Here is a 19,690-nt window from a genome sequence, read left to right on the forward strand (position 1 = left end):
CCTTAAGCCTCATTATATGCTCATTGTAATATATTAGCATATGCTAAATGATACACCCACAGGTGCCATGACAGTTGACATTTGCCATGACAACAACTGGAAAAGCCCATACAAGGACTGAACAGGAGTGTTGCATCAGTTCCAGGTCCAAACCACGTCCCTGTGCTTGGATAACTCAAGAATATTCCTCTCACTCTTTCCAATTTCCCTCCCTTTTACCTCGACCCTCCTATATATTTGGTGTCTCTGCCCGAACTGGATTGAGAAGTTGATTTGCAAAAAGTTCCTGCTTCTTCATTCTTTGGCCATTGGATAAAGTTCGTGCTGTTCCAGCCTTAGCATCAGTTTTCTTATTGGCTGCACAAATGAAAGCAGAAAAAGAACCTCCCTGGCTAAGACAAGGGGTCTTGGCCCAGGCCAGGACCCTGCTGGGGTCTAGCTGACTAATTTGGTAACAATACAATGATCAGGAACAGTGTAGCTGTTGGTGATCTGATTTTGGCAAACAGTGAAAAATTCAAGGATGCTGTTTCAGGAAAAGCAAATGTGAGCAGATAGGGTAGGGGTTCCCCAGAGAAAGAGAACCAGGCATGGCTTTCTTGACATAAGAGAAGACATTTTTGGCCTAAGTCATCTTGTGAACTAAGCTTGGCCACAATGCTTGCCCATGAATAGATCTCAGAAATCAGGAAGTGAGGGAATGAAGAAACAAAGGAAAAGCAGTCAAGAAACAATAGTACAGCTATAAAACAGAGTCCTAGCTCCTCCTCAAGGGATATACATGACACTGATACAGTCTTTGAGTTCTGCAGGAACTAAGCTCCCCACCAAGGTGGAGGATGGAATGATGATTTTGACCCTTGTGACTTCAATCAACTAAAGCTTGGACTTGACCTTGACCCCAATTCTATGGAGATTCTTCTCTGCTCGAGCCCCTTCATGAATATGCATGTACCCTTAGCTTAAAACTTCCCAATTTTTGCTGTTCCGGGAGAGACTGCTTTGGGAAATATCCCCCGTGCTCTGCTTTTTTGCTGCAAGTAGTAATAAATCCTTCCTTCTCCCAACCTTTTGGCTTGGTTGTATCTTTTGGCTCAAAACTCACCAAGAGGCAAACCCAGTTTTCAAGTAACACAAAGAATAATCTTCCCTCAGTGTACACAATAGTTTCTTTCCTGTAAAATCCAGTATATATGAAAAAGTGTAAAAATACTTTGCATTATTTGTCAAACAGTCAGATGCAAGGTTCAAATAATGATAAAATATCTGGCTGGACATTCAAAAGCATTGCAAAGGCAGAACAAGTTCTTTATTATGCAAGGCTGTCCTGGGTATTACAGGACACTGGGCTGCCTTCTAAATGCTAAAAATGTATCCTGCACACCCATCACTGAGACATGCTTGTCTCAGTCAAGCAACTCCTCCCAGCTTCCAAAAGCTACTTACTAAAATGCAAATATCCTTGGATGGGCTAAGACCTCTTGTCCTTATCTGCTAACAGCCTAAAAGGGATTCCTTTAAGAGAAAGGAATTGTTTCCATTTTTAACTGTGTAACTCTTTAAGGAAGCGTAAAATAAATCTAGCCTGCACCGCACATGGTTTGAGGGCTGACTCGGCAAGATTGGGGTTTCTCTGTCTAGAACCACACCTGGAAATGATCTCAGGACCCCCACAGAGCTACTCTTCCCCTCCAGCCCCCTAGCCTGTGAGTGCAGATAGGGTCTGCTTGAAGTACAATTGCTCCTGTGTGATCTGGGCTGCACCCTCTGAGGGCAGTTTTTGCCTTCTGGACCGGTAGCCTTTCCAAATCTTTTTCCTATGGACAGGAGTCTCTTTCTCTGCTGCTCTCAAGTCCAAAGGCTGCTAACAAAATGATCATAATAACAGTAAAAACTATCATATAAAGCATTTACTATCTGCCAGCCTCTCTTCTAAATCTTTCACTATATTAACTCATTTAATACTCTCAACAAGTGCTGTTACTATCTCCATTTTACCAGAGAGGATGCTGAGTCACAGAAAGACTGAGTAACTTGACGAGAGCCACAAAGCCAATAAGTGATCTGAGCTGAGAATAAAACTCCAACGCCTGCTCAGAGCCTAGACGCTTAATCAGTCTTACACTTAATCTCTTAAAATATACCTGGATAATATTTTTTTTCTTTTAATTTTTAAAATTTAATATAATAGTCCAGCATTAAAAAAACAATTTTTAAAAAAATGCTATCATTCTCCCTAGGAATCTTCCTCAGCAGGTTTATAATTCTATTCTCTCTACTCTGAAGGAAAGATCAGCTCACTTAATGTCTGTTATCTGTTGGAAGGCAGGAAGGCAAGTCGGAGGCCCTCTGGGTCTCTGGGCTGGAACATAGTATTTATAAGGCAAAGGTCCCGGTCAATCTGCCTGAGGGCACCTTATGGTTCAGACTGTTTCCTAACTACAAGGTGCTGCAGAGATGCCTCAACTGGAAGGTGAATAGCTGGTTTCACATCTCAAAGACAGGCAGCTTGATACCCCAGCTGCCCACAATATACTCTATAAAACATTAGGAATTAGGCTCAGTCAGTGGTCCAGCCTGGAGGAATTTTAAGAGACCTACTCAAGGATTTTCTCTGTATTTTATAGGTTTAGGGGATACTTCAGAATTGTATCACTAGTTAGAAAATCTTTTCCCAGTCTATTGCATTTTTATGTTCACTCAGTACATGACCATGAACCTGACCCAGACCCTTTGACCTCTAGGCTTCCACTGATGACCTTTAATTGGCTATCTCGTAGACCTGTCTATAACCAATCTGTAGAATATTGTCTATAAGTAGTCTGTAAGATATTAGCTCTATCTATATCAATGTATAATATCCAAATAATATAATCACTTTTGAATTTGAGCTATAGCATATTTTGTTATTAAAATCAGGTGTCAGGGGACTTCCCTGGTGGTCCAGTGGTTAAGAATCCACCTTCCAATGCAGGGGACGCAGGTTCGATCCCTGGTCGGGGAACTGAGATCCCACATACTGCGGGGCAACTAAGGCCACATGCCGCAACTAGAGAGAAGCCTGTGTGCCACATCGAAAGGTCCTGCATGCCACAACTAAGACCTGAAGCAGCCAAAAATAAATATCTGTAAAAATAAAAAGATAAAATAAAATCAGGTGTCGGAAGTATATTTTACAACTAGTCTCCATTCAAATCCTTATTTCTGTGAAAAATTCCACCGATTGTCCCTTCCACAATAGATAGAAGTTAGTCTCTAAAAATGGAAGGGAAAGTATCAACCTTGGGATTATTTTCTGAAGTCTCATTTTTCTTCTTCTGGGGGAAGAATCTCTGTCCACACCTAAAGTTTTAGCTTGCATAACCCCTGTCTCCATCTCTTCCTGAGTGAATTTACTTTGGGAGTCCTAGGAACTTCTATTTATTTCTTGATGATCTACCCAAAGCAGGTAACCATTCAAATCAAGACATTTTAAAAGTATTAAAGCCACTGACATTATTATGAAAATTCACCAGGCAGTCAGCACCAGCTTTTCAGAGCTCTTTCCTGAGCAGACTCCTGTTCAAGATGGCGGGAGCTGGTGTCCTCCTCGCCCTAAGAATCTAGAGTAAAAAGGCAAGAATCTCTCTCTCTTCTCTCTTCTTTTTTAGGTACATCAATGAAATATACATAACTAGTATGTCAACGGTGCTCATAGCATTGTGGCTGTGGATTGAAATGTTATTTCCAAAAACAAGAAAAAATCATAGGACTGCGTTTTCTACAATTTCTAGAGGTGGGATTAGATCAACAATTTTCCATTTGTGGGTGGGTTATAGATCCTTGGAATCCATGAAATTTTTGCATGGGGACTATGAACCCATGTCAACTTTAAGGACAATGTGTAGATTGGATGAATAAGGATACATATTATATAGAAGTGGTCATGATTGTAGACTCTTCAGCCAGATTCCCATTGTAACTTTTTGACTTAGCAGTTGCATGTTCTTGGACAAGTCACTTAACCTCTCTGTGCTTTAGTTTCCTCATTCTTTAACCACATAAAGTTGGTGGGAGGAGCAGAGTAGATAAGTCATATTGCATACTTAGCCTTGTACCCAGTACTCAGAAAGAAATCAGTATTTATCAGGTACATACACACCATGAGAAGACAGCTGTTTTGCTGTTTCATCATTTCATATCCAATTTTATATCGACCTTGCCTGATACTGGAAAACACAGAGAGGAAAAAGCCAGTAGATTAGCTTTTCTTCTGATTCCCAGTTTTGGAAGGCACAAAGACTCAGACACACTATGGACTGATCCTTCCTTTGCCATCATGTCCCAAATCATCAAAGTTCCTGGCAAAAGCCTTTTACTCTGGACACCTCACAGTGGATAGGCCCTATAGTTCATGCATGGCCAACTGAGTTTAATTTCCCCACTGCTACAAAGTGAATAATAGATTAAGGTTTCTGAGAACCAGTAACAGGTCAAAATTTGGGGATAGAGATGCTGTTTATGAGTGTTGAACACATGAGTACCCTGGTTCAAAGCTTATAGTAAGAAGTGAGTTTAAGACACAATCTATTGATCCCAGTGAGCACATGTTCCTGACATTGAGAGGCAGGATACAAGAATCAACAACACATTCCACCCAGACAGTGGATATAAAATTTAGAGAACTTTCTCTCTCTCTTTTTTTTTTTTTTTTTTATAAGATAAAGGATGTGTGGAATTCAACTGTCGCATCAACAAGTTATGGTAGAGTGGAGTAGAACTATGTTTTAATCTTAAGTGTTGTCCCTTCTGAATTCTCATTTTGCTCCTTTGGGTACCTGGGTTTGTATACTATGGGAATTAGGGTATAGTTTATTCTTTCTGAGGTTGATATTGTTGATTTTGTTGTTGTTGTTGTTGTAGGGGTTGATGAATGCGTGGTTTGTTTTGTTTTTTGAGCTTTAATGAACTACTTTTGTTGAATCTGCTGATCTTTGCCATTACTGCTACCAAAATACTACCTTTATTTCACTGCTGGACACTGAAGCAAAAAAGTCTTTAGGATGGTGGAGGAAATGAAAGTAGTGTCTCAACTCCAAAGCTTATACTCTCCAAACTAGGAAATAGTATGTCTTGATGAATTTCAGTCTACCTCCCATTCAAGCAGGGAATAACTGAAGGAGGAAGATTTAAATAGATTATTTGAGTCGCAGTAAAGTGATCGTCTCTGAAGGACATTTTTATTGTAGAATTGCTGTCCTAGGGAAAAAGAATATCTGATAACTCTCCTGGACAAACTCAATAAAGTGATGAAATAGCTTCTGTCTTTGTCTCTTCCAGGATCTTGGTATATTCAAATACGTATTGCCATCTGACAGTGCCTCAAAAATTGCATATTCCCCATTTCTTTCTCCTCCCTGCCCCCCCCCCCCACTGGCAAACAACTTTTTCCATTCTCTTCTCTCTTATCATGCTCCCTTCTTCGTGACTATGGAGAAGAGTGAGATTGCTTACATAAATTATACTGTCGTTAAGATACTGGTTATCAAATCAAGCATCCTGTGTATTTGCTGATTGCCTTAACCCTGTTGAAATGCATGTTTCTCCTGAGTCTTTAATAAATAATGGTAATAAAGGAGGGCAAATATAGATTTACTGAGCAGCTTTTACAGACCAGATGCTGTGTAATGCACTGTACACATTTATTATCTTATTAAACCTCATAATAAAGACATGACCTGGATACCATTATTGTCCCTATTTTACAGGTAAACCTTAATCACATAAATACTAGAAGTATTTGAATTCAGATCTTTAAATACCTACGCTTTCCAAAATAAATTGCTGCTTTCTTTAAAGATCTGTCACTAAAACATCACATGGCCTGGGACCAGTCACAATCTTTCTTATATGAAACTTTCTATTTATGAATCTGTAGACCCATATCCTCTAATTTTGTAGAAGCTGGAAGCTTTGGTTAGATCTTTACGTGCAGTGACTTTATGTTTAATTCATTAGACTTAATTCAAGAGTCTGTGAGGAAAAGCATGGCATGAAAGAATGGGGCCTTTCTTACTTTGTACTGCCTCTGCCTACTTCAGAGTTTTGGCAAGGACCAAATAGTAATACCACATATGAAAAAGCTTTGTAAAGGGAAAACCATTGTAGATATTTATGAGGTTATTATCTCCAGTATCACTATCAATACCAAATCCTGGAATAAGGTGACCAACTCTGACCTAGATTTAAAAAACAGAAGAATTGGGCATGGGGTCCTGGAGGGAGGGGAACAGATGTGAATTTATAGAAGAAAGTGTGATCGTGCTGGAGACTAGAAAGATAAAAAGGGAAAAATGGTGGGAAAGAAAATAAAATAAATTATATGACCAAGATCCCTGTATGTTAAGGCTTAACGTCTGCCTTCTTGTGTTGTGAGCCCCATCAGGACCCCATGGGAGAGAAGGAGTCTCTGAAAATATCTCTAATTTGGCTGGTTGGATAGTGGATCATCAGGGAAGCAGATGAAAATTTGTGGCTTTGTGAACTAATGGATCAGCAGGAAATTAGGTAACAAGAGGGTTGGTAGCTCTGCAGAACTACAACAGAATTTCAGCAATTGATGGCCATACTTGTAGACATTCATAAACAATATATCATCATGATTAAGAGTTTTACTCTGGGCTTAGCTTTTTAAAATACTTTGAGTCCCAAATTAGGCATTTACTAGGGAATACCCTAAGACAAGCTACTTCACCTCTCTAAGCTCCAATTTTCTTATCTATAAAATGTCGATAACAATGGTACCTCCTTCATAGGGTTATTGTGAGAAATGAATGAAATACCAGATGTATTTATCATGGTGCCTGGCATATATTAGGTGCTGAATAATTAACTGCTGTTGTTTTATTCTGCTCTCCCTGGCACCTCACTTTTCTAAGTTGCAAATGACATAGCTGTACATTGACAGACAGTTTAAGAAAGCTCTATGCCTCTTTACCACTAGATTCCAGATGTGTACACAGAGGTGGGATGGAGAGTGCAGTGTGGGGGTAAATACAAAATTGCCCTATTAGGCACCACTCTGAATATTATCTCCAGAGAAGGAAGCAAACCTAGGTGCAGCTGATGAGTTAATGAGATATGAAACAGAGAACATTTCCTTCTCCTTTTTAGTTTCAAGCTTACTCTAAAGCCCTAGGTCTCTCCAGGCCAGTTGGCACCTGGCAGTCACAGAGGAAATGCCTACTGCCATGGGAACCCCTGCCCTGCTGTGGATAGCTCTGTTGCTCTTCTGTAAGTAGAGATCAGTTACCGGCCCCTGAAGGGGCCAAAATGGATTGGGGGAGAAGCTGGAGTGGGAAAGTTGATCATTTTACTGGTGACTTTTTTCTAGGCTATGTGCAAACCGTGGGGAATTTCCCAGGGATTCTGTAGGGAAGGCAAACTGGATAGCAGAGGAAGTGGGGCTGAAAACCATCTAAGGGGGAAGCTGGACTGAAAGTCTGGTCCTTGCTATCATGCTGGCATCTTCCAGAGGGCAAGGGAGGAAAGACAGAAGCTCCTTCCTTCTCCCTGAGTCAGATTCCTGGAAAGATGGTTGGTCCTTAAAACTTCGTGGATGTAGACCTCATCGCCATTTCCAGATCCCAGTCTTTAGGTGTCCAGCAGGCTGGGGATAGACACTAATGTATCCTCTTTGGACTTTTTGCAGCTCCAGATGGCATATCAGCAGGTGAGTCCTCTGTCCTTGTTCCCTCAGCATTTCAATGTGTCTGGGACTTGCCTTCCCTTCACTCTTTCCCTTCATCCCATCATCTATTTTCTAATGATTATTAATCTGCTCTTCCCTGTCCAACCCGCCTCCACCTTGCATAATCTTCCTTTTTTCCCCCATTCAAAAGTTTCCCACATGCCACTTCATTCTCTCGTCACCCTTTCCTCTTTAATGCCAACAACCATGTCTGTTGAGCATCTAACTGTCTCGGCCACTCCTCCAGCCACTATCATGTAAACTCTTTCTTTTTTAAAAAATCTTTTTATACAGCAGTTTCTTATTAGTTACCTATTTTATACATATTAGTGTATATATGTCAATCTCAATTCATCATACAACCCCCCACCCCCCGCTTTCCCCGCTTTGTGTCCATATGTTTGTTCTCTACATCTGTGTCTCTATTTCTGCCTTGCAAACCAGTTCATCTGTACCATTTTTCTAGATTCCATATATATGCGTTAATATATGATATTTGTTTTCCTCTTTCTGACTTACTCACTCTGTATGACACTCTCTAGGTCCATCCACATCTCTACAAATGGCCCAACTTCGCTCCTTTTTATGGATGAGTAATATTCCATTGTATATATGTACCACACCTTCATTATCCATTCATCTGTCAATGGGCATTTAGGTTGCTTTCATGACCTGGCTACTGTAAATAGTGCTGCAATGAACATTGGGGTGCATGTGTCTTTTTGAATTATGGATTTCTCTGGGTATATGCCCAGTAATGGGACGGCTGGGTCATATGGTAATTCTATTTTTAGCTTATTAGGGAACCTCCATACTGTTCCCCATAGCAGCTGTATCAATTTACATTCCCACCAACAGTGCAAGAGGGCTTCCTTTTCTCCACACCCTCTCCAGCATTTGTTGCTTGTAGATTTCTGATGATGCTCATTCTAACTGGTGTGAGTTGATACCTCATTGTAGTTTTGATTTGCATTTCTCTAATAATTAGTGATGTTGAGCAGCTTTTCATATGCCTCTTGGACACCTGTACGTCTTCTTTGGAGAAATGTCTATTTAGGTCTTCTGCCCATTTTTTGATTGGGTTGTTTGTTTTTTTAATATTGAGTTGCATGAGCTGTTTATATATTTTGGAGATTAATCCTTTGTCCATTGATTCATTTGCAAATATTTTCTCCCATTCTGAGGGTTGTCTTTTTGTCTTGTTTATAGTTTCCTTTGCTGTGCAAAAGCTTTTAAGTTTAATTAGGTCCCATTTATTCATTTTTGTTTTTATTTCCATTACTCTAGGACGTGGATCAAAAAACATCTTGCTATGATTTATGTCGAAGAGTGTCCTTCCTATGTTTTCCTCTAAGAGTTTTATAGTGTCCGGTCTTACATGTAGGTCTTTAATCCATTTTGATTTTATTTTTGTGTATGGTGTTAGGGAGTGTTCTAATTTCATTCTTTTACATGTAGCCGTCCAGTTCTCCCAGCACCATTTACTGAAGAGACTGTCTTTTCACCATTGTATATCCTTGCCTCCTTTGTCATAGATTAGTTGACCATAGGTGCATGGGTTTATCTCAGGGCTTTCTATCCTGTTCCATTGATCTATATTTCTGTTTTGTGCCAGTACCATATTGTCTCTATTATTGTAGCCTTGTAGTATTGTCTGAAGCCAGGGAGCCTGATTCCTCCAGCTCTGTTTTTATTTCTCAAGATTGCTTTGTCTATTCAGGGTCTTTTGTGTCTCCATACAAATTTTAAGATTTTTTTGTTTTAGTTCTGTAAAAAATGGCATTGGTAATTTGATAGGCATTGCATTGTATCTGTAGATTGCTTTGGATAGTATAGTCATTTTCACAATATTGATTCTTCCAATCCAAGAACATAGTATAACTCTCCATCTGTTTGTATCATCTATGATTTCTTTCATCAGTGTCTTATAGTTTTCTGCATACAGGTCTTTTGTCTCCTTAGGAAGGTGTATTCCTAGGTATTTTATTCTTTTTGTTGCAATTGTGAATGGGATTGTTTCCTTAATTTCTCTTTCTGATCTTTCATTGTTAATGTATAGGACTGCAAGAGATTTCTGCTCATTAATTTTGTATCTTGCAACTTTACCAAATTCATTGATTAGCTCTAGTTGTTTTCTGGTGGCATTTTTAGGGTTATCTATGTATAGTATCATGTTATCCACAATGACAGTTTTACTTCTTTTCCAATTTGGATTCCTTTTACTTCTTCTTCTTCTCTGATTGCCATGGCTAGGACTTCCAAAACTATGTTGAATAAGAGTGTCAAGAGTGGATATCCTTGTCTCGTTCCTGATCTTAGAGGAAATGCAGTCACTTTTTTCAACATTGAGAATTATGTTTGCTGTGGGTTTGTTGTATATGGTCTTTATTATGTTGAGGTTGGTTCCCCCATGCCCACTTTCTGCAGAGCTTTTACCATAAATCGGTGTTGAATTATGTCAAAACTTTTTCTGCATCTATTGAGATGATCATATGTTTTTCATTCTTCAGTTTGTTAATATGGTGTATCACATTGATTGATTTGCATATATTGAAGAATCCTTTGGGATAAGTCCCACTTGATCATGATGTATGATCTTTTTAATGTGTTGTTGGATTCTATTTGCTACTATTTTGTTGAGGATTTTTGCATCTATATTCATCAGTGATATGGGTCTGTAATTTTCTTTTTTGTAGTATCCTTGTCTGGTTTTGGTATCAGGGTGATGGTGGCCTCGTAGAATGAGTTTGGGAGTGTTCCTTCCTCTGCAATTTTTTGGAAGAGTTTGAGGAGGATGGGTGTTAGCTCTTCTCTAAATGTTTGATCAAATTCGCCTGTGAAGCCATCTGGTCCTGGGCTTTTGTTTGCTGGAAGATTTTTAATCACAGTTTCAATTTCAGTGCTTGTGATTGGTCTGTTCATATTTTCTATTTCTTCCTGGTTCAGTCTTGGAAGGTTATACCTAAGAATTTGTCCATTTCTTCTAGGTTGTTCATTTTTTTGGCATAGAGTTGCTTGTAGTAGTATCTTATGATGCTTTGTATTTCTGCAGTGTCTGTTGTAACTTCTCCTTTTCATTTCTAATTTTATTGATTTGAGTCTTCTCCCTCTTTTACTTGATGAGTCTGGCTAAAGGTTTATCAATTTTGTTTGTTTTCTCAAAGAATCAGCTTTTAGTTTTATTGATCTTTGCTATTGTTTTCTTTCCATTCCATTTATTTCTGCTCTGATATTTATGATTTCTTTCCTACTGCTAACTTTGGGGTTTTGTTTTCCTTTCCTTAGATCCTTTAGGTGTAAGGTTAGATTGTTTATTTGAGATTTTTCTTGTTTCTTGAGGTAGGATTGTATTGCTATAAACTTCCCTCTTAGTACTGCTTTTGATGCATCCCATAGGTTTTGGATCGTCATGTTTTCATTGTCATTTCTCTCTAGGTATATTTTGATTTCCTCTTTGATTTCTTCAATGTTCTCTTGGTTATTTAGTAACGTATTGTTTAGCCTCCATGTGTTTTGTGTTTTTTATGTTTTTTCCCCTGTAATTCATTTCTAATCTCATAGCATTGTGGTTGGAAAAGATGCTTGATATGATTTCAGTTTTCTTAATTTTACCAAGGCTTGATTTGTGAGCCAAGAGGTGATCTATCCTGGAGAATGTGCCGTGTGCACTTGAGAAGAAAGTGTAATCTGCTCTTTTAGTATGGAGTGTTCTATAAGTGTCAAATAAATCTATCTGGCCTATTGTGTCATTTTAAGCTTGTGTTTCCTTATTAATTTTCTGTTTGAATAATCTATTCATTGGTGTGAGGTGTTAAAATCCTCCACTATTTTTGTGTTACTGTTGATTTCCTCTCTTATAGCTGTTAGCATTTGCCTTATTTATTGAGGTGCTCCTATGTTGGGTGCATATATAATTGTTATATCTTCCTCTTGGATTGATCCCTTGATCATTATGTAGTGTCCTTCCTTGTTTCTTATAATATTCTTTAAAGTCTATTTTTTCTGATATGATATTGCTACTGATATTGCTGATATTGCTACTCCAGCTTTCTTATGACTTCCATTTGCTTGGAGTATCTTTTTCCATCTCCTCACTTTCAGTCTGTATGTGTCCCTAGGTCTGAAGTGGGTCTCTTGTAGACAGCATATATATGGGTCTTGTTTTTGTATCCATTCAGCAAGCCTGTGTCTTTTGGTTGGAGCATTTAATCCATTCACATTTAAGGTAATTATTGATATGTATGTTCCTATTACTATTTTCTTAATTGTTTTGGGTTTGTTTTTGTAGGTCCTTTTCTTCTCTTGTGTTTTCCACTTAGAGAAGTTTCCTTAGCATTTTTTGTAAAGCTGGTTTGGTGGTGCTGAATTCTCTTAGCTTTTGCTTGTCTGAAAAATTTTTGATTTCTCCTTCGGATATGAATGAGATCCTTGCTGGGTAGAATAATCTTGGTTATAGATTCTTCCCTTTCATCACTTTAAATATATCATGCCACTTGCTTCTGGCTTGTAGAGTTTCTGCTGAGAAATCAGCTGTTAACCTTATGGGAGTTCTCTTGTATGTTATTTGTCATTTTTCCCTTGTTGCTTTTAATAATTTTTATTTTTCTTTAATTTTTGTCAATTTGATTACTATATTTCTTGGTGTGTTTCTCCTTGGGTTTAACCTGCTGGGACTCTCTGTGCTTCCTGGACTTGGGTGGCTATTTCCTTTCCCATGTTAGGGAAGTTTTTGACTATAATTTCTTCAAATATTTTCTCTTGTCCTTTCTCTCTCTCTTCTCCTTCTGGGATCCCTATAATGCGAATGTTGTTGTGTTTAATGTTGTCCCAGAGGTCTCTTAGGCTGTCTTCATTTCTTTTCATTCTTTTTTCTTTATTCTGTTCCACAGCAGTGAATTCCACCATTCTGTCTTCAGGCCACTTATCCGTTCTTCTGCCTCAGTTATTCTGCTATTGATTCCTTCCAGTGTACTTTTCATTTCAGTTATTATATTGTTGATCTCTGTTTGGCTGTTCTTTAATTCTTCTAGGTGTTTGTTCTTTAATTCTTCTAGGTTTTTATTAATCATTTCTTGCATCTTCTCGATCTTTGTCTCCATTCTTTTTCTGAGGTCCTGGATCATCTTCACTATCATTATTCTGAATTCTTTTTGTGGAAGGTTGCCTATCTCCACTTCATTTAGTTGTTTTTCTGGGGTTCTATCTTGTTCCTTCATCTGGCAAATAGTCCTCTGCCTTTTAATTTTGTCTATCTTTTTGTGAATGTGGTTTTTGTTCACAGGCTGCAGGATTGTAGTTCTTGCTTCTGCTCTGCTTGTGTTGGAGCGTCCCCTGCAAGAGGCTGGGGTGGTGGTGGCTATGGCTCACTAGAGGGACAAGGACACTGGCAGCAGAAGTTCTGGGATGCACTCCTTGGCATGAGCCCTCCCAGCGTCCACCATTAACCCCACCAAAGAGCCTGTAGTCCTCGTTCAATTCTTACACCATCATCACTGTTATTATTATTGCCATTTTATAATTGAGGATGCTGAAACTCAGATTAAGTCATTTGCTGAGGTTACACAGCTAACAAAGGACTGGATTGTAACATAAGTCCCTTGAATCCAAGTCTTTCAGCAGCATCATCTCTTCCTCATCACCACCTGGCTGCTTCCAAAGTTTCTGTTCAAATTTGTACCACATCTCTTTGTCCCTGAAAGCCTTTTAAGACTGATCTTCTTGGTGCTTCTCACTACCATCCAGAATTGACATATATTTTTAATTCCATATTCACTCACAATTAAATGGTCATAAAAATTTAGAGCTGGGAGAGATCATGTATTTCATCTAGTCCAATACCTTAATTCATCCATTATTCACTCATTCATCAACTCAATAAATATTTAATGAACACTTACTATGTAATAGTCACTGTGCTGAGTTATGGTTGAACATCACAGACATAATCTCTGCCTGAAGAGACTGCAGTCCTCATTTACATATACTGGAACTGAAATTTAGAGAATTAGAGGGAGCTATCCTACTTCACATAGTAAATTTGCTTGTTTGTTTTTGAATATCCTGCATTTGTGTCTTATGTTTCTCCCTAGGTTGGGAGCTCTGTGGGGCCACAACACCCTTTTCTGCTTCCTTAATCCTAGGAATCAGTACAGTTTCTTATCACCAACAGTATAAGTAAGGGTAGACTGACCATTGATTGTCTGACTATTGGTATGTCTGTACTTTGGAGGCTGTACAGTTTTCAATATTTTTCCCCTTCTATATCTCTTTCCACAATCTCCTCTTCTCAAAGCCATCTGGAAATCTAAGGTATCCTTGGATCCCCCATGGAACAGAATATTTAGAGGAGAGAATGTGACTCTTACATGTAGAGGGAACAATTTCCTTGAAGATGACTCCACTTTGTGGACTCACAACAAAAACCCTTTGGAAGTAAATACTTCAAGTTGGGACATCATGAATGCAAGCGTCCAGGACAGTGGGGAATATAGATGCCAAAGCAAAGGAGTTTTCATGAGTGAACCTGTGTACATATATGTCATCAGTGGTAAGTTCCAGGGTTATGTAAATATCAGTTCTCTCATGTGAGGAATGGTCCATATGAAGATGGGGAGAAAGCAAGTTATTCCAAGGCTTAGGGCACCAAGATGGGACTCAGGGTCTCTCACCAGACCCGTCCATCTCTCTTCTTCTACCTCTACTCCTTCTGTTCAGCCATACTGCCTTCTTTCAAGATTCTGGCAATCTCCCAGTGTTACTCTTCTACTCTATTTCACTTCTGACTATCTTTTCTACATAGATACAGATGCATGTTTTATGGTCAAATGGCATGTTGGATATGTGAACATTGCAAAGAGCTGTATATGTTAAATAGGATCAAAAGATTGATTTAAAGATTTGCTCTGCAATTTCCATATATCACAACCTGAATATTAAGTTGCACTCTTCATTTTGAAAGATCTCTGTACATTCCTCATGTTCTCTGCTTTTACTTAAGAAATCTTATGTTTGCTTCATCTTTATCACTCTCCTACTGTCAACAATTAGTGCAGCATGCTCAGGCACATGTGAGTTAGTTCATAAATGTTGAATGAACAAAGCAATGATTTCATTTGCATGGCTAGCTCATTGTTATATTTTTAAAAAATATTTTAAAGCATAAACATATTTTGTATTTTTCTTGAGTAAAAAGATGTTTCAACAGCTGTGTACAAATTCCAAATAGAAACTAAAGCAGTGTGAAATATCTTCTTTATTTCTTTTGGAGTAGATTCTAGAAAAGTCCTCAAGGATTGCACCTAAATAAAATATGTTTGTGCAACTTAGCCACATTTCCACTGAAAAGTCTCCTTTGGTGAATGCTTTTCAATTCTTAAAATGACATTAGCCATGCAACCTGACTCTTATATTTTACTGACTCATTGTTGACAAACGTTTGCTGAGAACCTACCAACTCCTAGGTATTGTGTTAGGCACTGGAAATACGATGTAAGGAACAGACATGCCCCAGACCTCTGAAGTATAGAGCCCAATGAGGAAAAGGACATTCAATCAGTAATTACACAAATAACTAATTAAAAGTGTGATACATATTCTGAAGAAGTCAGGGGCTAACTGTGACTAATAGTACTGGGAAGCACCTATAAGGTTAGAGAGGACAAAACAGACACTCTCCTAGGCTAAGACTCCCCAGGCAGAGTAGGTTTATTTCTCCCTTAGTGACTAAATGCAACAATGGAGCTGAGTGGGATAATGGGTTTCAGACCTTCTATGGGTGGGCTCATTAGAAAGGTCAGCGATGTTGTGGTCCCAGAATTACTTTTCAGGAGGAGAAAGGATTTATCAATAGAGGAGACAGGCTGTAAGCATTATTTTGTGTTTCCTTTTTATTGACCTTATGAGCCAAGAAATGGGTTAATGATAAATGTTTCTGACACACACTCTCTGCATGACCTCTTTCATCTATTTTTATTTTATTTTATTTTTATTTATTATTAATTTTATCTATCATTGTTGAATAAATGACATAACAAATGCTCTTCAGACTGGCTGCTCCTTCAGGCCTCTGCTGAGATGGTGTTGGAGGGTGAGCACCTCTTCCTCAGGTGCCATGGCTGGAGGAATCTGAATGTCTACAAGGTGACTTACTTCAAGAATGACAAAGCCTTTAAGTACTGGTATGAGAACCACAACATCTCCATTACCAGCGCCACAACAGGGGACAGTGGCACCTATTACTGCATGGGCACAATTCAGAAGACACGCTATACTTCTAATCACCTCAGCATTGAAATTAAAAAAGGTAAGTTGGTGAAGGAAAAGGAAGGAGTCCACAGCAGGGGAAAGGAGAAAGAACAAGACCAACAATAGCAGCTGTAGAATGGGGGCAGCTGAGATTCCTTGGAAAGTCTATTAGACTTGCAATGAGGGGACCAGGGGTAGAGTGTATCCCTCAGTCTTAGATTCCTTACTTGTTCAATGGCAAAAGTGATACCTGCTCACATGGAATTTTTATAAATATTAAATGTAATATTTGTGAAATCGATTGTTAAATACTAGCCAAGCAAAGTCATCTGTTGCTCCTGGGGTGAAAGTTGTATTTATCAAATTGAAAGAGAGTTTCAGAGTTGAAGGAACAAAGGCTATAAAGAGCTTGAAGAGTCTATTCTAGCCTAGGAGGGATGGGAAAGGAAAGCAACAAGTCAATAGGCTGTGTACCTGTGAATTAGGAGATGAGAGAGAGGGCTTGATGAGGAAAGAATAGGCAGGTGGGCTGCCTCTCCAGCCAATGAAAAAGGCTGCTCTTTCCAAATTTCATATAAAAAAGTGAGCCTTTGAAATATTTGCCTTGCAATTAAGAAATCAGACTTTTGCTTGGTGGACTTTGCTCATGCTAATATCTTAAAAAGCATGAGATCAGAAGCCAGAATTAAGCTCTAATGGTTGCTCTCTGTTAACTAATTTGAGACCTGCTATTTTATTGTTTCTGGGCTTCTAGTACCCTTATCTGTAAAATAAAGGATTTGGACTAGACTCCACTAGAATCACTTGGGGAATTTAAAAAAAAAATGGTGTCTGTATATCATCCCTTGAGATTCTGATTTAATTGGTTTGGAATGAGGCCTGGGCATCAGTATTTAAAATCTCTTTCAGGTAATGGTAATATGCAGCCAGTGTTGACAGCCATCAGTCTAAGTGATCTGTAAGTAATTTCTGGCTGTACTATTCTAGGGTTCTATAATTCTAGAGCAATCACAAAAAATCAGTACTTTGCAAATAGAGTAACTGAATCACTAAACAGTGGAATTGGAAGGCAACTAGTCCAATATCTTCATTTCAACCAAAAGACATGCAATAAATTATGACTGATTGACTGATTGAGAAATAAGGCACTGGTGACCCGCTGCCCTCATTCTGTCTCCTTTCCACCTCTGAATCATATGTGAATGTTGGTCTTGTCAGCTCCAAGGAACTGGCCATCTTTCCTATGACCTTTCCCCTTGGGCATACTGGCTAGACAAACCATTAGACAGGGTCTGTGGGGGAAATACTCAGGACTCCCTAGGGCTCCAGGGAGCACAGACTGAGGAACCCAAACTCATGAGTGTTTTCTCTCTGCTCCTGGACGGCATATCATGCTAGAAAATGAAAGACCATGTTGAGTCCTTCTTTTAGGGAGGATGACACCCTTAAACTCATTTTTCAGTTTCTAATATGAGTTATGTTTCTTGTTTCCACTCCAGGTCCCCAAAGCAAATATTTCTGGCTACAATTTCTTATCCCATTGTTGGTGAAGATTCTGTTTGTTGTGGACACAGGGTTGTTTATCTCGACCCAGCAGCAGTTCACATTTCTCTTGAAGATTAAGAGAACCAGGAAAGGCAACAAATTTATGGACCCAGAGCCCAGACCATCACCCCCAAAGAACTGATGTTACTGCTCAAGAAACATCTGCAGAGCAATTTCTTTCTGGCATTAGCAATTGCTTCTTAATTGTTAAACACAGCTCACAAGGTACCAAGTGCTCAAGGCCTTACAGAACTGCTTCGTTAAACCAATCAAAACTGGACAAGTGGCATGTAATAGTAAGTGCTCAATAAACATCATTTAAATAAGTAAAAGAATGAATAGATTCATTTATTAGTATTAAAAGAGATGTACAGGGCTTCCCTGGTGGCGCAGCGGTTGAGAGTCCGCCTGCCGATGCAGGAGACGCGGGTTCGTGCCCTGGTCCGGGAAGATCCCACATGCCGCGGAGCAACTGAGCCCGTGAGCCATGGCCGCTGGGCCTGCGCGTCCAGAGCCTGTGCTCCGCAATGGGAGAGGCCACAACAGTGAGAGGCCCGCATACCGCAAAAAAAAAAAAAAAAGAGATGTACAACTTGAATAAAAGAAGTATGAAACCACGTAACATGACGTTCCTAAGTATTTGAGGCTTGCTAATTTCTTTTCTGCTTCTAGAGGCAAGAACCATGAAGTTCTAGATTAGAAATGTTCTCTCTTCTAACGTTCTCTCCATTGTAAGTCTGAGCCAGGAATGAGAAGACAGGTAGGATGCTGATGAAGTTGATCATTTTTTATGCTCTCTCTTCAACTTACTATCATATGAACTTCTAGTTCTTGGCAGAACCTGGGGCAGGCTTGAGCCGTAGGTCTCTGGGGATGAGGCTCAGTCTAAGATTTCCCTGGGATTGTTTCACTCCTCTAATATCTCCCTAATTTCAATCTTGTATACCCTCTTACAGCACCTGAATTAAGCATCTTAGTAAAATTTTAGCAAATAATAATCATAACTCTCACTCTGAAAACAGTCCAGGACTGAAAAAGATCTCAAAGACACAATCTTTACTCTCCCACCCACACCCCACCTCTGCTTATGGAGACAGTTATAGTGGGGGCCTGGGGAAAGCATTGGGGAAGAGAGGCAACATACTATCAGTGCTGACCAAGAGTCCACAACAGGCAACGGAAGATCAGATCACCTTTAGTTTACCTGTATTTTCGAACAATTAATAACGTAACATAAGGAAGAAGTGAACTAGGGGGAAAATTTGTAAATATCCATGAGACTGACAAGGCCCATTTTCTCCGAAGGATGTTTGGGGCCATAAAGCAGAGAGTAATTATTAAAGCTTTTTTTTAAAAAAATATAGGTATTTGGTGTTGAGGTGGGGGAAATTTTCCCCTTGACCTCTCTTGAGTTTTTGTGGCTGAACTAATAATAAAATTTACACAAGACAAATTAGCAAGAGAAAAAGAAATACTTTTTAATTCATGTGCACAGAAGTCTATAGAAACGGGACCTAAAAAGTGGCCAAAGCAGGCAGCTTTTATACTTTTTAGACAAAGAAATGATATATCTGAGAGGAACTGACAGGATAAAGAAGCTTAGTATTGGGGTGCTCAATTCGTGAAGAATCTAAACAGAGTTTGGGCTTGAGGTAGTAAATAAAATAAGTAACAAGGTTTGTTTATATAGGCTTCTAAGCCCCGAATTCCCTCTCTCTGGCAATAAGGGTGTCCTTCTACCTCCAGATGCAAGGAGTATACCTCTCATGTGCGAGATTTATTTCCTATTTTCAGGAAGACAGAAATATATATGGAAAAGAATATGAAAAAATATGAGGATACATCATTTTTCATATTCTTTTCCATTATGGTTTATCACAGGATATTGAATATAGTTCCCTGTGCTATACAGCAGGACCTTGTTGTTTATTCTATATATAATAATTTGCATCTGCTAATCCCAAACTCCTAATCCATCCATCTCTGATTCTTAAGTAACTTTAATTCAAAATAATCAATATGTCATTGTGGCATATTTAGGGGCAGCCCACCCAGAGCCTCAACACTAGTATGAACCTCCTTAACACTGTCCCCTTTTAAAAAAATCATTTCAGAGAGATAGGAAATGACCAGATTCTCAGGGAACGGCCTTGGCACTTGGCTTTGTGTAAA

At 39.0% G+C, this 19,690-nt stretch overlaps 1 protein-coding gene across 3 annotated transcripts; it reads left to right on the top strand.

Moving 5' to 3' along the window:
• The first annotated feature begins 7,197 nt into the window (after window positions 1-7,197).
• Window positions 7,198-17,826, top strand: FCER1A (Fc epsilon receptor Ia). Of its 3 annotated transcripts, XM_067034432.1 has the most exons (6): window positions 7,198-7,272; window positions 7,691-7,711; window positions 14,022-14,276; window positions 15,774-16,031; window positions 16,883-16,931; window positions 17,473-17,666. In XM_067034432.1, the coding sequence occupies exons 1-6, from the start codon at window positions 7,218-7,220 to the stop codon at window positions 17,594-17,596; spliced, it is 762 nt and encodes a 253-aa protein (XP_066890533.1). In that variant the 5' UTR covers window positions 7,198-7,217; the 3' UTR covers window positions 17,597-17,666. The 3 variants fall into 3 exon arrangements, with proteins under 3 accessions (XP_066890533.1, XP_058933179.1, XP_058933184.1); XM_059077196.2 differs by lacking the exon at window positions 16,883-16,931 and having other exon boundaries at window positions 17,473-17,826; XM_059077201.2 differs by lacking the exons at window positions 14,022-14,276; window positions 16,883-16,931 and having other exon boundaries at window positions 17,473-17,826.
• Window positions 17,827-19,690: the final 1,864 nt, after the last annotated feature.

Source organism: Kogia breviceps, chromosome 1, assembly GCF_026419965.1.
Source record: "Kogia breviceps isolate mKogBre1 chromosome 1, mKogBre1 haplotype 1, whole genome shotgun sequence".
Lineage (NCBI taxonomy): Eukaryota > Metazoa > Chordata > Mammalia > Artiodactyla > Physeteridae > Kogia > Kogia breviceps.

Coding starts and splice junctions, on each gene's coding strand:
- FCER1A (XM_059077196.2), top strand. CDS start 7,218: ATGCCTACTGCCATGGGAACCCCTGCCCTGCTGTGGATAGCTCTGTTG. Junction 14,277..15,773: donor GTACATATATGTCATCAGTG/GTAAGTTCCAGG, acceptor AATGCTCTTCAG/ACTGGCTGCTCCTTCAGGCC. Junction 16,032..17,472: donor CAGCATTGAAATTAAAAAAG/GTAAGTTGGTGA, acceptor TTTCCACTCCAG/GTCCCCAAAGCAAATATTTC.